This window comes from Ammospiza caudacuta, chromosome 10, assembly GCF_027887145.1.
Source record: "Ammospiza caudacuta isolate bAmmCau1 chromosome 10, bAmmCau1.pri, whole genome shotgun sequence".
In the NCBI taxonomy this organism is placed as follows: domain Eukaryota; kingdom Metazoa; phylum Chordata; class Aves; order Passeriformes; family Passerellidae; genus Ammospiza; species Ammospiza caudacuta.
This window is the reverse complement of record NC_080602.1, coordinates 18,303,786-18,324,429: the sequence shown is the minus strand read 5'-3', so window position 1 is coordinate 18,324,429 and position 20,644 is coordinate 18,303,786. Positions and strand designations below refer to the sequence as shown.

The following is a 20,644-nucleotide window of genomic DNA, read 5'->3' as shown; positions in this document are numbered from 1 at the left end:
AGGTGTCATGCTCACATATATTTCTGAGTGCGCTAAGACAGACTTCTTTTAGTTCATTAAGACTTCAGTTTCACACTTGTTGTGACAAACTGTGAACTTTGCCTTGATCCTTCTATATCAGATCCTTCTTGATCCTTCTATATTAGATATATATAATATATATCCTTGATCCTTCTATATTAGAAGGATCCAACCAAATTAGAATCCATATAAGGTTTGCTTTTCTTCCCCAAAAGACCACAGTGAACCAGCAAGAAGAAATACAATTCTTACCTCTTGGAGGCACAGGAGTGAATGGAATGCTCTGTGATAATCTCATCAGGTTATTTCTTTCTACAGCTAGAGGAAAATTACAGCATTTGTTGAAGTTTAAGGATCTTACAAATGTCAATAAAAATACAAGCATTAGTTTGTAAGAGGGACTGACCTGAGTAATAGTAATTGATATCCATGATAGGCTTGAAAGGAGAAGCAATGCCTGAAAAGAGATTAAGGTGAAAAAAAGAGCTACTAATTTATGTACTAAAATACAACACTACAGTTTGAAAAGGATCTGCTGTGAAGATAATTAAATATTGCACTTAAGTCTATGGTACCTCAGGGGAAAAAAAATAGTGCTTTATGCTTGGCTCTTTATTCAAAAATTTTTTTAAATTTCTAAAAATCACAGTATTGTGTGTCCCATAAATTCCAAATTACCATCAATTAAATATATTCCCATACAAGACCCAAGCAGTTGGTTATACATAAAAATCTCTCACCTTCAGAGCAGAAAGAAAACTTACCATTCAATGCATCTTCTTCTGATGGCCTGTCAAATGCCAAACACAACAGTCACCTTCAAACTTACTCTGCATTCCCTGATTTTGCCACATCATCCTAGGTCACCTTGTTAACCTCACAGTACCACTTTTATCCTGTTATCCTATTTTTCAAGGGCAGTACAGGTTTCTTAATTACTAAATAGTAATGGAAAGCTGTTAAGTAATCTCATGTTTTTACAGCTACACTTTAAATACCTCCAAGTCATGCACAACATTATGCTAAGTTTGCATCACAAGAGCTCGTTCCCACAGAGGTGCTTTAATTAAAACTTGTTCACAACAGTTTACCCTTCTGTTATCAGATAAATAATAAGGTAATGGCTTTAACAGTTAACTCAGGGGCTAATTGTTAACAATGCATAATTTCAGAGGTGGTTACAGTTGAAAAGGCTGGGTAAAGACCTTTACCAGGAAGGGAGCTGCTCACTATGTGTCAACACATTCTCATGCTTGCCCTCCAACGTGTGACACCATTAATCTAAACAGAACCTGCTAAAGCATGGTGAGAGCTCAGCCTGACCCTCCATGAGCCCCTGCAGCCCAGGGAGCCAACCCAGCCCTGCGCCGCATCCCAAAAGAGTGGCCAGCAGGCTGAGGGGGTGACTCTGCAAGAGACCCCAGCTGGGGCTGGGACCCCCAAGGAAAGAAGGACCTGTTGGGGAGAGCCCAGAGGGGCCACAAAGATACTGGGAGGGCTGGAGCCCCTCTGCTCCAGAGACAGGCTGGGAGAGCCTTTCAACCCAAACCATTCTATGACAAGCCTATGATTCCAATGAATACATTTGGTTATTTATTAGAAGAAAGAAAAAATCAAACTTCATGGGGTTTTTTCTCATTAAATGCAACTAAATACCATTATAGCCAAAGACAACCAAAAAGAAAAACAGATCAACATACAGAGTGATAAAATTGCTCCATTAGTAGAAAGCTTACTTACATTTGACTGCTATTTGAAGGTCTGCCCTGTAGCCAATCCTTTAAAACAAAGGAGAGGAAAAACAAAGAGGGCTTCAGTTTTGTAAGGAAAGCACAGTTGATTCAGTTGGAGGTGGGGTGGTAATGTGTGTAATGTGTTTTAAGCTCTTGGAGTACAGCCTGTTTATTGGAAATAAACCAGGCTGTACTGAACTGCAGTTGAATGGAGAGACCCAAATACAACCAAGAAATGGTAACTACAATTAAAATAATAAATAAGGGTCTATATTCACTACTGTTTATGGACTATATAAGTAATTCTTTTCCTTAAAAGAAAAGAATTTTGATTTTATTTCTACAAACAGAAAACAGCACAGATTTTCATAGTGAGAACATACACAACTTCTTCCCTTAGTGAAAACAGGTCTCCTGTTGCCTCCTAGAACAAGCAAGTCCACAAATCAGTATTACTCTTTATCTGTTTCTTCTCCTTTATTTGTTCAGCTTCTAGTTTTGCTATAATGTCACAAAAGATTGATACAAACCGTCAGTAAAGCTGCTTTGGAGTCAACTTGCTGTGTGTCTTCACTGGATGCTCTCCTGCTCTTGCTGTACACTGCAAATGAAGGAGATTTGTAACGGGACAAAGAATGGCAGCTGTCACTGTCACCTATTTCCTAACAGTGAACAAACAGCTCAACAAAGCTCTCATGAAACAAGGCAGACCCACAGCTTAGCAGAAGTTTGCAGTCCTAACTAGTGCACTTTGTGTTTTACAGCTCTGGCTGTCCATGGTAAATCCAAGGCAACAGGACTGAGCTGGCACAGCAAGGAGAACCACAAGAAGCAGAAGGTTCAAGTACTACCAAACATGAGAATATTTCAAGATTATTCAACCATTTGTGTTCCCTCTGCATCTTCTTAGGATACCCATTAGCAAGGCAAGTTAGAGACAACGTTAGGGGACCTGAGCAGAGCCCAGACTTACACTGCTCTGAGTGGGCTGTCAGAGGGTCAGTGAAGCCACCACAAGAACTGGATTGCTGTAGATCACTGTCAGTCTGAAGACCCTACAAAAAAAAAAAATTTGTAAAAAAGAATTACCATCAGTCATCATTGCCATTATTGCTTTCAACTTCTGCTCTTGGAACACAATCTGGCCAGGATTCTTCAAAATTTCTGGATGTACTTCAAATACCTCACTGCACAGAAATGCACAAGTTGAGTGCATTAATTCAGTTAAAATGCTCTTCTCACAGTAGCCACCAGCTGTAATATTTTCAGATATTTCACACATTAAGAATCCTGACCCAGACCAAGAGAGTTCTTTGCAAGGCAATGTTACAATAGCATAGAACTACAGAAATGTCAATTACACTGGATCCCTACAAGTACCATATTCTGCTCATCTGTTTTGTGCCTTTGTTTGCTATCAATTCTTATAAAATTATATGGCTCTGGCAGAAACTAAATTTCAATTTGCACCCACTTAAAAGAGCAACAAAATGTAGTAAACTTGTGTCATGTAAAAACCTGTGGGTTATGAATACAACTTCCTTATGGATATACTCCTTCATAGCAATTACACATTGTTGGACTATGTAATGAGGTGGTCAACTTTTGACAATAAAATATTTATTTTGCAAAAAAAGGAGAAAGGTGGTTTCATGACAAACTAGGACTGTGTGTGGAGTGGCACAGAGCTTACTCATCTATTAACTCGAGTGGTGAATAAAACATAAAAATTCATTGTGCCCTGCGTTTGATTCCTGAAATCATAACAGTTAGGAAGTTGTTGCCACTCTTTTTCACCCTTCCTCTTACAGAATACACCCCACACACATAAACACACACAGGCCTCTGTGTGTGTGTGTCCAAAATGTCTTTCTGATGTGTAGTTGTGTGCATAAAAACTATTTCTTTACATCCCTATACACTAGAACACTTTAGATCTCTATCAAGGAGACATCCAGTTTACAGATAATGAGATAAGAACAGAGACCCTTATAACTGCAGAGAATATTTTAGTACCTGTTGAAAATAAGATTCCTAATAAATGGGAACTTTCTTTACTTACTTGAAGTCTGGTTGTCTCTATACCCTCCAATATAGCTTTTTTGAAGTCTTCCTGCTGCTCCTATCAAAGAAACAAAGCAAATTTTAAAGAATAACACCAAAAAAACTGTGCCAAAAATACATACAAAAAGCTTTTTGGTCACACATTATACTCATTGAAAGGTTCAGAAGCAGCAACTTAGCAGAATAGAAGCCTTTCAAATGGTCATAATGCAATTCTCAGGTGTATTCTCCCCTGAATGCATAACTGCAAATTTGTATGTACTAATTCAACAGCTACCTGGCAAAAACTGTATTGATATACATATATATAGATACACACACTATAATACTTGGAAGGCAGGTTTATGATTAATTACTTTTGCATTTGAGTAATTTTTATTATTCTCTAAGGAAATTTCTTTAAGGAAATGGAAATGACTCAGTTTATTAAAGAGCTTTTTCTTCTTGGAAGCATAATGAACAATTTTTGTCACTTTTGAAAATTATATACACTGTCACCTTGCTCTGTAAATTAGAACACAAATTACTCTAGTCTTAAGGCTGATCTTGAAAGTTATGAGTGAAAAACATTTAGTTGAACACTAATTATGGGATACTTAATTTTATCTCCATTCACAGTTGTAGTCATCTTAGCTTTCATAACCTCAGAGCTTGTTTATTTCACTAGTATCCTATTATGAAGTAACAGTACTTGATGGCAGTTAAGGTTACATGAGTTTTCACTGGATTTTTTTTAAATCATGAAACAGATGCAAAGTGCAGTCTGTAATGATTGTGTAAGTTTTTTGATTCTATTTGGTCTTAGACTTTTTCCAAACATACTGTGACGTTAGAGTTCAAAAGAAAATGATCTCCATTAACACATTTGACAAAGCCTTTCATGCTCACCTCAATATCAGCACTTCTCTCCCTCATTTTGCTGGCTGCCTCTTTGAACCGCTGTAGGTCCATGCTGTCTCTGTGACCTTTGACACAGTGAATTCAAAAAGAATATTCAAAATCAAAGGCAACCTCCAACGTTCTGACCATGCCAACAGTCTGCATCACCATAGCAAAGGGCTACAAACCACCTAGGGTCTGTGTGCCTGTTTGCACTAGGAAAGACATTACAAACATGCTCAAGTGAAGATCAGAGTAACAACATCAAACTACTGCCTTTCCTGCACTGAGGTGTGGAGCACCACCATTCAGAAAGTAAAGCTAATATTTTAAATTTTTACTCAAGCATATGCTCCTCACAGGAAAGGAACAAGGCCTGGGTTACAGCACTTTCATGTATCCTTGACAAATGAAGGGAAAGTAGACAGTTTCCTGGAGGTAGCTTTTACAATATACCCTTCATCCTCCCAGTTGAAAGCAATACTTTTCAGAATTTTCCCATTCATGTGGCTCTATAATGAATGAAAATCTACTTGGCTTCACAATTGAAACCTGCATGGTATCACAAGTGATGCAAATTGTGGACAGTAAGAATGAAGGGTATGTTCTAAATGCTAGAGATGTCAGAGGACCATATACAAAAAAATCTGGCTCCAGTAAATAAGTATAGTTAGTATTCAAAGTTATTAGTGGTGAAGTACATTTAAAGATTAGATAAGAGTTGTACAATCACTGTCCATAACTTCTGTTTAGCCTTGCTTTCTTTTTTCAACCATGAGGCATTTATACACAAATAGCTAATGTAGGTAACTTATTAGAAATCCAAGTTTCACAGCAGTAGAATAAATTCTTATCTAGAGATTTAAATTTATACAACCTCAGCAAATCTCTGGAAAACACTGAGACATCCCTGAAGAACTTTAGCAAGACAACACCTCTGCAGACAACCTGACAATTCCAGATTACAATCTTCTACTAAACGCTAAGCATACTTAAAGCATTATGTACTTTACAGGGATCAGTTAGTAAACCCACACCTGTGTTTTGCAATGAATCTGCCACTGTTTTACCATTCAAATAGATAAGTAACTAACCAAAACCATCCACCTTTTTACTGTTAAGCAGAACTTGAGGGGAGGCAAAATGTTGTATTGAATTAAAGGACTTTGGAAGCTTCCAAAATGACAACCCCAACCCAGGTTAGCCTAGGCAACAGTGGAAGATCCCAGCTGTAACAGTGTTTAGAAATAAAGTATAGGAGGAACCCTCAGCTTGACACAGATACCACAAAGATATTCGTCCAGGACTCCATCAGCCTGAGTAGTGTTCTGTATTACGTCAAGGAATAGACAATATTTTTGATTTATGCAATCAGAAGGCAGGAGCTTTATAATGAGCCACAAAAGGTTTGTCTACAGCGCCCGTACCAAGTTGTAGAGCTGCTAATTGCCCAAAACTGCTAGACTCAAAAACTGGATAATGTTTTTCAGAAAAATATTGTCTATGTGACAGAATTATAGAGAAATTATAATTTCAGTTAAAAAAAACATTCAAGCAACATAGGGAAATTAGAGATGTTAAATGCAAAAAAAGCAGAGCAAAATGGTAAAGTCACCTGCAACCGGAATACACCCAAAATACCATACAATTCTTGATAAGTCAAACCTTGTGGCTTAGATTTGGTCCACAGTTTATGAAGCAGTCCCATAAGGATGTTAGAACATAAATCTCGGGTTTGCAGTTCCATTGCATGGACATGCTGACTTTTGGAAAGTTCATCTTTAATATTCAATTTTCCATGCGAGCCGCCACGGTTGACTGTTGCCATCAAGTCGCCCGTTGACAAAGAGAACTTCGTTTGGGGCTTGTTCTTCTCTAACTTGGCAGGGGACTGGTGAGCACTTTTGTCAACTCTGCAGCTGTAGTTATCATTAGTGTCACTCTCATCATGAATAAAACCACAATTAACGTATCCTCCATTTTCAACACAAGGTTGGGTGAAAGCAAGGCAAGCAGAGCCAGAAGCAAGAGGATAAGAGCAGCTAATAATGACTTCAGGACATTCAGAATCTACTTTGTTATACTTACCCACAAATGCACCAAATTCTACATTATTATCTCCTTCTGTAGCCTTAGAGAAAACAGTCTCTTCATGCTTTGCTGAAGAATCCAGCTGACTTTTGCAACTGGGTCGAGATGGAGTGCTAACAAAAAACTTTGTAGTTGGGGATGTTACATGTGGCATGCTGTTGGATGAGTTGCCTAATTTTTTACTTTTACTAGTGGATTTTGAGATCTCTGCAGCCTGTATTCGTTGGCGAAGTTCTGGAGGGGAAACGGCATTTGAAAATAAGGCACTGCCTGAGGAACCTGCCTCTTGGAAGTTTTTTTCTTCTCTTCGGGGAGCCAGAGCCAATTCCTGACCAATTGTCTTATGCTGGGTTTCTTTGTCATCACGGATGGAAATGTTACAGAGTAAAGCATTGTTACTCTCAAGGCCTCCTTGTGGAAAAGAACCAAAGACGTTTCCAATGCTGTGCTTTTTCCACACAGATGATCTGAGAGAGCCATCCTCAATGAGGTTTTGTGCCAAATGCTTTGAAATGCTCAGTTCCCGGGTGATTTCATTATGAACCTTGCTGGCTTCTGAAGCTTTCTGGGCAGTCAGTGTTTTCAGAGTATCCACAGTTAGAGCAGACAGATCCTGGAGGTGGCCAATCTGTGAATCTAAAGACTGTAATGACCTTTTAATGTAGTTGACACGATCACCAACTTCCTTTATCTGAATGCACATTTGTTCCACCCTAAGAAAAATCAAATTATGAAGTAGATATGAATTGTATTTTTCTCAATATGCAAAAAAGCCCATGATTATAACCCTTTCTGTCCATTTAATCAGGAGGAAAAATAACTTTGAAGTGTCACAATAATACGATAGCATTGGACTGTTTTGTAATACAACATTTGTACATACTTCTAAATCACAGAATGAAAACAGCTATCAATTGAGGGCCTACAGCACTTTTGAAATCTATCAGTTTCTTAAAACTTCATGGGAAATCAAATAATACAATTGCCTCAGTTTACTGAGTGCTTCTATACATCAAGAAGAATCAATCACATTATCAGTTTCTGCACAGCAATGGAAAGATACCATATAAAATTTGCATAAACACTTTATGTTCTTGAGCTGCATTTCTCCCCCTTTAAAGTACATTTTAAAAAAAGTGCAAAAGTTCTAATTCTCTATTCAGAAATTATAATTGTAAATATTCTACCGTTCGAATGTGACTCGAATCCTCTCCTCACTTCCAGAATGAAATTTATCATCCTTTTCATTGAAATACATCTCAACACACAGCTCTTCAAAATCATGAAGTTTCTTCTGATCTTCTTCTGTCAGGTAGAGTTCTAAAGAGAGATCAACATTTAAGATGATGTATGTAGTGAAGTTGTATAGGTGCTGAAAACTAATAGTCATAACTCTACAAAAGATGTTAACAATAAAACTCTGCAATAAAATAAAAAATAAAATTAAAAAAAAAACAAACAAACAAAAAACCAAAAAACAAAAAAAAAAAAAAAAAAAAAAAAAAAAAAAAAAAAAAAAAACACAAACCACACAAAAAATCCTACCAGATGGCCACCTAAGACCCTTCCTCTCTCATTGCAAACATAAGTTCAAGGTCAAAGATTGACAATAAAATAAAATGAAAATAGTAATTCTGAGAGGATCTGTGCACAATATCATTCCTTACACTCTACCCTTTAATCCCCCTTTGAGGCAGAAGCTAGATTCCTTAGCTGGATTTTATTTTTAAAGTTTCAAAGAAGTTTTGCAGAAAGAAATAAAATATTTCTCAATTATAAATAACAAGAAATCTAATCTATTTGTTTGTGTGATAGGTTAGCTTTAGTGGAGATTTCTAGGGGTTAGCATTAAACTCTTGGGAAAAGCATGATGATTTTCAAAAAAATTACCAATATTGAAAACACATAAAATTAAGACCCACTTTGACTTTCTTCACAATACTCATTATAGTCAAGAACATGGTGCTTTTCCGACAGTTGGCTTTAACCATATCAAAAACATTACTGAATTTTTTGGGTAACTGTTCATACTTGGCCCATCTGAAGCCTTGTCTGTCTTTCTTCTTTTACATATACAGCAGAAGAGGGAAGCCATGTGGCTGAGAATGATCAGTGGTGGAGGCAGAACAGGTTTTTCATGGTAGGCCATAATGAAATGATAGCGCTGATACTTCCACACGATGTTTGAAATTGCCTTGACTTGTAAATACACGTTGCTGAAAGGGAACAGAACAATATTAACATATCAAGGTGTTTTTGGGGTGGTGGGGAGTTGTTGGTGTTTGTTTAGTGGTTGTTGGATTGTTTGGTTTTTAACACTTTGATAACAATCTTGAATTCTGAAGCCAGTTAAGAGACAAAAGCATAAACTTGTTTTTTGCTGCAAAATTATTTTTGTGTTAGTTGGAAACACATTCAAGAGAATACCATGATCCAGAGCAAGGAGAGGGCTAAAGAAATTCTCCCATCAGGTAACAGCTCAGTATCTTCACTCAGAAATAAGTTACACTGAGATCAAATTTTAAGTTTGCTGAACAAAAAAATTAATTATTTCTAACTAAACCCAGAATTTTATATCACACCATGTTAATTCTGCAGTCTGCCTTCTTCAGTGTTTGTGCCCATATGCTGCTTATGCCCATAAATCAAACATTTGCAGAGACTATAAACTACAATTAAACCCAGCCAACTGGAGAACAATAAATGAATTTAGGAACAACAGTCAATTAAGACAAAGAAACAAGTTTGGTTTGTTTGTTTTCTGACAAAGAGAAGGTACAAAATGCCTTCAAATTTCCTTAAACTTCTGATTCCCCTGAGCTCACAGATGTGACATAAACCAGTCACATCACACACTTCCCTAACTCAGTCATGGGCTTGCAGTGAGGAAGACACAAAGACCAGCCTTAGAACATGAAAAAACTTCCAGGAAATTGGCTTGCTTTGATCTGGAATCAGATCTTATTGCAGTGAGATAGACATTTGTCCAATTATTAGCAAAAATTAACTATTATCTACACACTTACTTGAAAAATGCAATCAGGAGATTAACCATGATTATGTACTGTACAAAGAGGTAGACAGCTTGAAGAAACGGGGTCAACCATGTTCCTGGGCCACAGAGATGAGCAACCTTTTCATCAGAATTATTTGCACACACTGTGTTGGGAAAAAAGACACAGAGAAGACATGTACATCTTTTAGAACTCCCAGCAGGTACAGACACAAAAAGATCCCTAAAGGTCACCTACATTTTGCAGCAACCAACTATCATGCAGTGGTTCTGCAGTTTGAAATGTCTCCAGGCATTGAGGAACATGGTAGAAAAATACCAGAGACAAAGTTTCTGGCTGATACTATGCTGTAATCATATTATTGGCTTTTTAAAAAAAGCATAGTACATCATCACAGCCAGAATTTTGTCATGATAGCTGTGGGGCAAAATTCCAAAATCTTGCTACGAATAGCCTTGAGAGAAATTGTAATTATGTAATTTTCATTCCAAGCCAAACATGTTTTAGAAATGAAAATGAGGAATCAGGTCACATAGTTATACAGCTGCAACCCACAAAAGGGAAATATTCCATTGAATGGAATCAATACCAACAGTACTAGGACTTTGATAGAATTGGAATTTCATAAGATATTGATAAGACCTTATCAGAGTAAGTTCTCTCTTTACTTGCTTCATAATTGCAGTCTCTTACCATCAATTTCATAGGCATAGACTTCACCAAAAATCATCCAGTATGGATGAAACACAATATCTCTAGCAAGAGTCCAAGAGGGTGCCTCATCAGGATAGAGTATTGCCTTCCTGGGAACACCAAAACTAAGTAGTACAAGTGCCATAATCACCACAATGTAAAACATGTTGGCCACCTGTTAACACAAAAAAATTCAGTTAATCCACAAGGTCATAAATATGATCTCAAAACTTTTACAGTGACAGGTTACACTTGAGAAAATGTACACTTCTATGTATTATATAAAGAAAAGAGTCCAGGACACAAATATTTCACTCAGAAAATTTTGTTAAATAATTTTTAAAACCCACATTTTTCCTGTCCTTTTTTATCACGTATTTAGTACCCTTGGCCAAAGGCAACTGAGCATTTTTCCCTTTCAAGTTGAACACTACTAGGTACACAAGGAAATATTCCTTCATAAAGGTACTCAACAGCTGCACAAAAAACAGAGGTAGATTTCCAAGGGCAGGAACAGAGAACCTATACCTCTTGTAAGAAATCAAAGTGAGAAATGAGCAACTTGATGCTCTTGTTTTTAAGGAATGAGAGGGTGCAATTTGTAAGAACCATTTAATAGAGAGAAGAAACATGAAAGCCCCTTCCACATTCATATATACAGCTCTGAAGCCTTAAATGGTTTTTAACATTTAGAATAGCTAGTGACAGTAGAGATAGGTTATTTAATTTTAAGTTTAAAAAATTTGAGTATTTTTTGTGTGAGATGACAAGAAGCACAATCTATTCCCAGCTTCCCATAGCACAAAACAATGAAGGTGCCTCAGGAGACTAAACAAGTTAAAACTTTTGGCCTAAAGAACACAAAGGCTACAGATTTCAGACCTAAGTGGGAAGCTGAATCAAGACAGGTTTCAACATATTCACTTAAGTCTCTGACATCTGAGAACAAAACAGACCAGAGAAGGAAGATTTGTCATTTTTTACATTTATGTAACAGGGATAGCTCCATAAAGGAAGCCTTCTAATCAGTGCTTTTTTTGAAACCCTTTAAGGTATATTCCAGCTGGCTAATTCTGCACATCAAGTTGTTATCCTAGTACAGAAGGAAAAGAAACTTCTAACTAAATAAAACTATTGAGAGAAGTTGTAAATGGATTCAGTTGGGGAAAAAAAAAAACAGTAACAAACATAGTACTTACCATTTTCCCAATCATCATAACATAAGGGCCAGCCTGTTGATTTACAGCTAGAAAATCCAGTAATCGCACATACCAAAAAATGATATTGAGACAGTATGTTATTCTTCCAGCAACAAAGATGTAATTTTCTCTGTAAGTGTTTTCTCCAAAATTCCCCTTGGCTCCAAATCTTAGTGCAAACCCGATGAAGAAAGTGACAATGGCAACTGTGTCACTGATATTGAAGTAATCACTGAACCACACTTTGATCTTCTGATTAATCTTCCCTGCCTCTGACATAAAAATCTGTAAAAGAAATGGAGGTCAGGAGAGCTCATATTTACTGCACAGGGACCAACAGTAAAATATGTGAATCACCAGCATTTTTATACTTGCAAAAATAAAACAGCTATTCAAATGGAGAAATCTTAAACGGTGAGCAATCAAAACCAGTGTTTAACTGTGTCAGCTTCACAACAAAGAAAGGAGGGCTTTGCTCTGCATTAACAATTTATTAAGGAATTTTGGATTTAGTGGGTTTTGGTGATGTTTTTACTTCTTTTGAGGCAGTTACTGTGACAAAAATGAACCCTATCAGCCTTCAATTGAGCCTGAGGTACCAGGTTAAGGGACTAACTTCATCTCTCCCATTTAAAAATGATTACAGAACTTCCATACAGTCTCTTGCCAACCAGGAACATTGTAGTTGTGATGGCTCTCCTGTGTCACTAAAGCTTTTTCTTTTTGTTTTGATATCTTAGTCATAGCACAGTGGTAGAGCCTGCCTGACAAATAAATACACATTTTACAAGGCCTCCATCTAACAATTTATACCAAGCTTTAAGATAAAGCTGTACTCGGGTACTCTGATGCTTGAAGTTTCTTCAGTTTTCTTGTTTACAGAATCATAGTCTAAAGCATACTCTTTTAACTGACAAAAAAAGGCCAAAATCCCAGATTATTACAGCCATACCTCACGAATTTTCTCAATTGCTGATGTGAAAATGTAAGCAATAACAATCCACTCCTGAACAGATGGTAATTCTTCCATTTTTACAAGAACCACAAATGTGTAGAGCATGAGGAATCCTAAGTATGCCAACTAAAAAATGAAATAAAACATATACATATAATTACTGAATGATCCTTTCAAGATGTACATTGAATCTTTTGATATGGTATACAATAAAAGCTTCAAGTTGAATTACAAGACTATATTTACCCTTTTTAACAGACAAGTTATTATTTATAAGGGGATACAAACATTTTCGTCCTAGAAAAGGAAAAATAGCTGTAACAAGCTATTTATTGTTAGCAAAGCTTTGCTCTTATTACAGCTATTTTCCTTTAGAACAAATTCTAGCATTTCTATTACAGTGACTGAAATGAAGCTGTGCATGCACTTGAGACTAATACATGGTTATAGAGCTCCTGCTAGCAACTGATGAAAAGAATTACTCAGAACAGAATTAAAAAACCCCAAACCACAGGGCACAGCATGTGCTTATGCAGTTTCATAAAATGAACTATTTCTCATTTCCAGCTCAGCAAGGTAAGGGGTTTTCTGTCTGCTTTTTGGATAGTGCTTAACATTGGCTGAATCAGAGATACATGTTGGGAAAATAACCCAAAAATCTGTGCTACATTTCCAAATAAAATACACATTGCACAGAAAAAAACTCACCGTATTAAACCAAAACTTCACAATTGGAGCATGATAAAATGCATAGAACTTCTGTGTAATTGGGAGTCTTTTAGGTTTTGCTGGAGTCTCCATGTCATGCTTTTCATAAGTACTGTCCAAGATCCTCACTTCTTTAAAAACCTCCTAAAATAAAAAAAACCTGTTAACTTCCCACACAAAAATACATGCTTTCTGGCACTAAATCTCACTTCTTTGACTTAAAAATGTAATTATTTAAGCAAGAAATATTGTTTTTATTATCTCCCTCTGCCCCACATTACCATAGGTATTTCATCTGCTGCAGTCTGGAAGTTGTTCTCACTGTCATCCATTGCCATTTGATGTGCATCTTGAGACTGAGGAATGTGTGACATTTCAGCCTTGGTCTTATATTCCAACAGCAGTATAGCAGGAGGGAGTAGAATACTCAGTATCACCTGGAAAAGATGAAGACTAAGTGTAAACAGTTCACAACTCCATTAAAGCATCAGAACACACCAATACACAGAATAGCCTTTGGAAATGTATTATCTAAATTTCACTTGCTTGCTATTGAGAGAAAAATATAGAAAATAATTAGTTATTACTTGTATATACACCTAAGAGCTTAGGATCACATATACAGTGTGTTTCTTGACTTGAAGACATTGGAAGTGGGAAAAACCAACAAATTCCAAAATTCAAAGCTACTAGAAAGAATGTGCTCCAAGCCTGAAGATAGAGATGTTCTGTTCACACTCTGTTATTTAATCCACTCCCAGAAGCTTTGGAACAGTGTATTGTTAAAGTGTATTTTAAAAGCCTGTACCAGATTGTGGTTTGTGGGGGGAGAGGGGAGTGGTGTATGTTTTGTTTGGAGTTTTTTTTTCAATTTATGGTAAAAAAATGAGCTAAGGTACAGATGAAGAGAGTAAGTGAAAGCTATTTACTGTCATTAGCCTGTTACAAAGCAAGCAAGAAAATAGTTAATCAGTTATCAAAGAGGATTTTAGTAGGTCACAAGTTAAATGATGCTTGTAGGTATTTTGTAGGGAAGTTTTCTTTAATTTTATTTCTCACAACAATTAAGTTTTGGTACCTAATTTCTCAAGGAAATATTTTGGTTCAACTGATCTATATCAGTTACCTCTGTCTAGATCATAATTTATCTATATCACACAAAGGGCACCACTGGAAAACCTGTCCCCAATTTGCCTACCCTTGTTTCATTCTGGTTTTTTGCCCTGCTTTTTTGCTCAGTTCCTCCAAAATAGGATATTCACAAAGCTTTTTTACATCAAGTCTTATGTGCTCCCTGTAAAAAGCCAAAATGCATGAAACTACAGTCTTACAACAGGTTTTCCATCTGTTAAGGATTGTTACTACTATGTTTTTAGTAGTGGATTAGTATTCACATGATCTCTTTACGCCTCTGATTAAAGGCTACTTGCCTGGTTTTTGCCTTCTATATTTCTGTACCTTATTTAAAAAGATAATAGAGTGTCAAAAGAAGCAAGTTTACAACAAATATTCCAGTTTTGATTATGTTACAGGAGACTGGTTTACAGGATTTATTAATAAAAGCTATAGCTGTGAAAGCTTTACACTAACAGCATTTAAACACACACTTTTCTTCCCTTTAAACATGAAGTCCACTGACCATTTTTACATGAATAAACTGCAACAGTGCTTACTTTGTACCACGAATTCTTCCTCATGTTCAGCCTCCCCATCCACATATCCGACAGCAACATCTGTGTGCAAGTGTGTGCGACGAACGGACGGAGCCTCGAGGACACGGCCAGCTTCAGACACGTGGAGTTGCTCCAGTTCTTAAGTTCATAAGTCAGTAATTTCATGGCCATAGTTTCATCTTGTCGGAAGGACTGCTCTAACAGTTCAACTGCCAGCTGACCAAACTCGCTAAAATGAAGAAAAAAACCAATAAAAGAAAAGATAGTATCTATAGAAATGGCCACGAGTGAATTTTCTTGCACAAATTCCCAACTTGCATAACTTGAAGGGACTATTATTTGTCCCTTCTGTACAGATATGCTGTAATTTGTAACCACAATACATCTGTGACTTCTGTTAAAAACATATGCAAGCTAAAACAGCTATTAAAACATGCACAGAAACTACACAGAAGAAAATGGCACACTGAGTTTCCTCCTAATTTGACTATAAATCAAGACTTTTAACAGCCTTCAAGAAAGAGCAATATCTAATATAAAGCTTCTATTAGAGTTCCACTTAAACCGTTTTGCAAAACAGAATTGTCTTCAAGTGTGCTAACAGGATAATTTGTGTTTTGTTCATAAGTAGCCCACTACTTTTATCGCAGAGGTCAAGAAAATATTTTGAACAACAGGAATGTAACTTACTTGGAATACTGTTTCAGCTCTTCTGAAGTATCATCAACAAGGTCACTTTGTTTGGCCTCGTAGGCCATGGACCGATAGACTTTGCAGGCCACCAAGGCTTTGGCCATGGACTCCTCACCGTGCTGCCAGAAGAACAGAGCCATCTTCTGCCTCTTCATCAGCACTGCCCACAGCAACAGCTCATTCAGAGGATAAGCAAAACGTCTCGTTTCAGGGTCATCTATGTCAACTATTTCATCTTTGGTTCTTTTCTTTTTTCCCTCTTCTGCACCAGTGTCAATCTGTAAAATAAAATCACAAAGTCACATTTTAAGTCGCTATACTTGGTCATTATGTAAATTGAAATAAAATGCTGAGTGATCAAATAACAGATTATAAATAATTATAAAAAGAAAAAAGAAAATTTTTGAAAACTTGAAAAGCAGCAGCAACTTTTGTTCGCAAACTTCAGTTGAGTACAATTCATTTTAATAACTGTGAGACTGAATTAATTTGAATTATAGATCAAAGAAAAGCTGTAATATACCTACATACAAATAAAAAAATTCATGGTAACTGCTTGTAGTAGTAACACATGGCCAAATCTTGCCCTATCTACCAAGCTGTGTGAGTCCCACCTAGAACTCTGTTGAAGAGAAACTTTTTGGTTCCTAACATATCAAAGCTTATCCACAAGACTCCTATACAGAAAGAGAAACACCCTTTACAGAACCCTGTAAAAAAGCTGCAGTTTAGAAACAGTACAAAAGCAAGGTTGAAATTCCAGCTTTACCAAAGTCAATGCAATTGCTGCTACTCATACCCCAGTGGAACCTGGGTTTCCAGCAGGCTCCCCACCCTCAGCTCCTTGAAATAATCCCCACTGTGCTCCCCTCACAGCCCTCACCTTTGGTTTGTACGGCTGTGCTGTTTTGATGAAATGATTGTGGCGCATTTTTTCTTTCTTGTCTGCCCTATTACCAAAAGACTCATGGCTTTTACACATCTGAGGAGTGGTACTTGAAGGATTTCGCCCAGATCTCTGCAACAAGGAGAAGGGGTCTGGTTATTGAAACATGGGTGAACACAAACAGCACAACCAGAATTCTCACTGAATATTTAACATGGTTTGTTGTTTGTTTTCATTGCTTTTAAGAAGGCACTAAATGGGCAGTTACACTTGTTGGTTAGTGTAGCTTGCACAAGAAGCTAAAATATCTGCATCCCAAGCCCTGGTGAATCTGCATGTGTAGTGTCCTTTCTTCCCCTATGAGCAGGAAAAGAGGAAATCACAGAGAAGGAATTATGATATACTAGAATAAGGTTGAGGAGAACAAAACCTGTTGTTTGCCCTCAATCCCAGGACAGTTCTCAGCTGCCCTAATAGTCATTACTATTGCATTTAAAATTACCAGTCCATTGACAAGAAGAACAAACCAACATGGATTCAATCACTGTACAAAACACAAAGATTTGGGGTTTCCAGTTGGGAACAGATGGCTGTTCCCCAGTGCACGTACCCGGTTGTTCCCGCTGAGGCTGTTGTATATCGCTCTGAAGCGCTTCCTCGTGTACGTGCATCTGTAGGTTCCTCCCATCAAATACTCAATAACCAGTCCCACATCAATCAGGTTGATTTTATACCCTGGAGGAAGATTTCCCTAGGAATACAAAAGGTATTTTTACTTTTTCAATGTATAATAGTAAACTTGCTTAGAGTGTTTCTACATGTTTTATCACAGCTCTAAATAATAATTTTTAAACAAATAAGCCTTTCATGATTAAAAAACCCTCCAACATAAAACCCAAAAAGCATCTACATGACTCAACAGTTATTATTTTTAAAGAAAGTCCAGGTTATATCTTTTCTGCATGAACTCCCCTAACAGAACAGATACTTATTCCATTGGTGGGGGAGGCACTGGGGGTTTTTGTCTATTGTTTTAACAGCCAAAATTTCTCCATGCTGGAAGCATCAGCTTTCAATCCCCCCAAGAAGGAAAACAATCAAAAGAAAAATGAAAGACAACACTCTGGGTTTAACATCTTTTAGGCAGCAGGGCACCAAGCATAGAACAGGAATATTGAAAACTACCAAAATGTCTGCAGAGGTAGGTTAATACTTAAAATAAAACTCAATTAATAAGCTGCAGCTGAAATTGACAGTCAAACACAAGAAATTATTAACAAAAAATAACTGCTAGTTTGACAGATTTTTACATGGAGAGCATACCTGCTTGACATCCCGAACAAGATGAAATAGTGTTGGGTTGGTTGGGCCTTGTTTCTTTATAACAAAAGAGAGGGAAAATTTGGAATGAGACATTAGCATGCAAGAGCAGCCCCATAAGAGGTTAATTTTAAAAACTCATTTAGAATATAAAAGCATAATAAAATATAAATAAATGTAATAAATAAACTTCTCAAGGAGGCTTCTCTACAGAGCTTCATTAGCTAAAGAATTATTTTTTCTTTTTTTTTTGTCAAAGCAGATACTAAAACTGTTAACACAAGCCTAAGCCATATTTGTGTACTAATCACATCAGCTAATTTTTGTGAAAGGTTCTTTGTTCTGTCTTGGGATACTGTTATCAAAATTACCTTGGAATTCTTAAATCAACACCTACAGCAACAAAGTTTTTCTAAGTAATAATTATAACTATGCCGGTTGGCAAATTAAACTCTTCCTAGAACTCTTACGATGTTAGCTGCTACAGACAGAATCCATCCAATGAAGCCCTATAGAGCTCAGATTCTGGGCACCAGTTTCACCCACGTCACTTTCTCTTGTTCTCTTCCCCACCGTGTTTTGCACACTTTGTGTGCCCACAGAGCTGCAATTTTCCCTTTAGTGTCCATCCCCACCATCACACACAGATGAACACCCTGATGACAGACAATTCTGGTGCTGCTGGGGCTGTGCCTACCAACACCCCACAACCTCCAGACTGCTGCACACGAGCCAGGACACAACAGGCTGAGCAACCAAAATACTGCTCTAAAAACAGCTTAAAAAGCAGTGATTTACTTACTGTGTTATAAAGTTCTTCTAGCCTGGGAATTGTAAGAAATTTGTGCATGCTTACTCCATTTTCAATCAGAAGTTTCACAAATGCAACTCTGTCCATCACAAGGGCATCCAGCATAGCCTGCTCCAGGGAGCCAACCTACAACAAAGAAGCAAAAAGGTGGAGCCTAGAGAGAGCCAGCAAAAAAGTGAACTTAGATACTGTATCAACCTCCTTCATTTGGAGGGCTGGAAAAACCTCACATGTCTGTACAGATGTCACCCTCTGCTCAGAATATCCCCTGAACTTCACACAATTACAGATGGGAGAATACCCTGAAGACTTGAACTGTTCTCTAGGTACTGCCTACTGAGACAGTGGGACTAAGGAGACATTTGGTTTAACATAATTGAAGTGTTCTCATAGGCTGATATTGGATAAAAGAAAAAAAGACAAAATTTCTAAAGCGCAATTTGTTTCAAAGATGTCAGAACCATCATGGCAATTGAAAAGACTTACACAGGCTGAATGCACACTCAGTAAGCTCATGTTTTATTTTTACACAGGGAGAAAAGGCAAGAGCCACCAGGTAGTTCTTAAACTCAAACTCATTTTCAAACTACAAAACTCAGACATTTTGTCCCTCCCTCAAAAGACACTGCTGTGCTGCCAAGAGTGCATTTTACCAGATGCTTCTTAAGAACTTTTTAGGGCCATGCAACTGTAATGAAGGAAGAGCACCTGACTAACATGAATTCGGCTTCCACCTTTTGTGTTTTCTCTGCCAGTTATTCAGAACAGTTAGCACATTTCTATAATTTTTTTACTATTTTCAAATACAGCAAAACAGCTTTAAGGCTATGCAGTACACCCAAATTACTGTCTCAAAATAAATGCATCAGTATTCCAAAGTCTCTCTCTACAAAAGTCAAGATTAATCTTTTACAGTAAACTGTGCTTCTCTCTGTTAGGAATTACCATTCTGCTTAATCCAGACCATTACATACCAGCCATTGTTGCCCATAAACAAAAACATGATTTTTGGCTATGTCAACTCTGTCCCATGCCAGTGTAAGAACAAGCTGGTCAAATGCAGATGCATTCGTGCCTTAAGAAATGAACACAATGAAGAAAATTTAAAATTAATTATAAGACAAGATAATAATAAACATTCTTCCTTCCTAAAAAGGCCAAATCAAGCAATCCACCACAGAATTATGCTGTATGTATCATCATTTATGTCATGTTACAGCATGATACAATGAGAACACAGATATTTTTTAAAAAACTGACGATTCCTATTGATATATTATAAATCCATCACATAAACAGTAATCAATAATAGCTGGATGTTCCAAATAATTTTAAAAAATTAAGTCTCACCTTTTAACAATGCTGTAAGTATTGCAACATCAATGTCCTGATGCTCATCTGACCCAATATGAAACACTGTAATCTGTCCAAAATGGGAAAAAATATCAAAATTTATTTTCAGGCAAAAGTTATTAGCTTCAGTCTTTTAAATCTTTTTCAATTCCCGACATAAAAGACACCTCAACTTCAATGCAACTTGAAGCCTATGTTCAACTTAAACTTTCAGTGTACATTCTGTTTTGTTTTCTTAAGTGGGGATCTTCAATTAATTTGTACTTCTTTTCCTCCCACGTTTACAAGTCACTGCTCTCTATAACACAGTATCCTGTTTACCTCTCCAGTCCATTACAGATCATGAGATTAACCTGCCATTAACATGGTTAGCTGAATAAGGCATTTTTTTATCTCAGAACAGCACAATGTGATGTCCAAATGGACACCAGTCCCTGAACTCAGGCTACACATTACCTCTATAAAGTGGTTTTGCTTTAAGCATGCAGTGATACTATACATTTATTAGTAGTCAGAACTAAAAGATCCAATAAAAGAAGAAAATCATATCA

The 20,644-nt window shown here is 36.9% G+C and overlaps 1 protein-coding gene across 1 annotated transcript in view; it reads right to left on the bottom strand.

Moving 5' to 3' along the window:
- The window catches only part of TRPM7 (transient receptor potential cation channel subfamily M member 7), a 51,120-nt gene that overhangs the window by 4,684 nt on the left and 25,792 nt on the right, over positions 1-20,644 (bottom strand). Inside the window, exons 10-34 of the mRNA XM_058811789.1 lie at positions 20,091-20,163; positions 19,715-19,815; positions 18,732-18,866; positions 17,933-17,986; positions 17,220-17,360; positions 16,607-16,741; positions 15,721-16,001; positions 15,031-15,259; positions 13,639-13,794; positions 13,358-13,501; positions 12,647-12,775; positions 11,695-11,979; positions 10,496-10,670; positions 9,815-9,947; positions 8,820-9,004; positions 7,976-8,108; positions 6,786-7,501; positions 4,707-4,783; positions 3,817-3,876; positions 2,728-2,809; positions 2,285-2,355; positions 1,762-1,799; positions 786-811; positions 428-478; positions 274-339 (exon numbers count right to left, since the gene is read on the bottom strand). Coding sequence (XP_058667772.1) covers positions 274-339; positions 428-478; positions 786-811; positions 1,762-1,799; positions 2,285-2,355; positions 2,728-2,809; positions 3,817-3,876; positions 4,707-4,783; positions 6,786-7,501; positions 7,976-8,108; positions 8,820-9,004; positions 9,815-9,947; positions 10,496-10,670; positions 11,695-11,979; positions 12,647-12,775; positions 13,358-13,501; positions 13,639-13,794; positions 15,031-15,259; positions 15,721-16,001; positions 16,607-16,741; positions 17,220-17,360; positions 17,933-17,986; positions 18,732-18,866; positions 19,715-19,815; positions 20,091-20,163 — 3,676 coding nt within the window. The remainder of the gene's footprint in view (positions 1-273; positions 340-427; positions 479-785; positions 812-1,761; positions 1,800-2,284; positions 2,356-2,727; positions 2,810-3,816; positions 3,877-4,706; positions 4,784-6,785; positions 7,502-7,975; positions 8,109-8,819; positions 9,005-9,814; positions 9,948-10,495; positions 10,671-11,694; positions 11,980-12,646; positions 12,776-13,357; positions 13,502-13,638; positions 13,795-15,030; positions 15,260-15,720; positions 16,002-16,606; positions 16,742-17,219; positions 17,361-17,932; positions 17,987-18,731; positions 18,867-19,714; positions 19,816-20,090; positions 20,164-20,644) is intronic.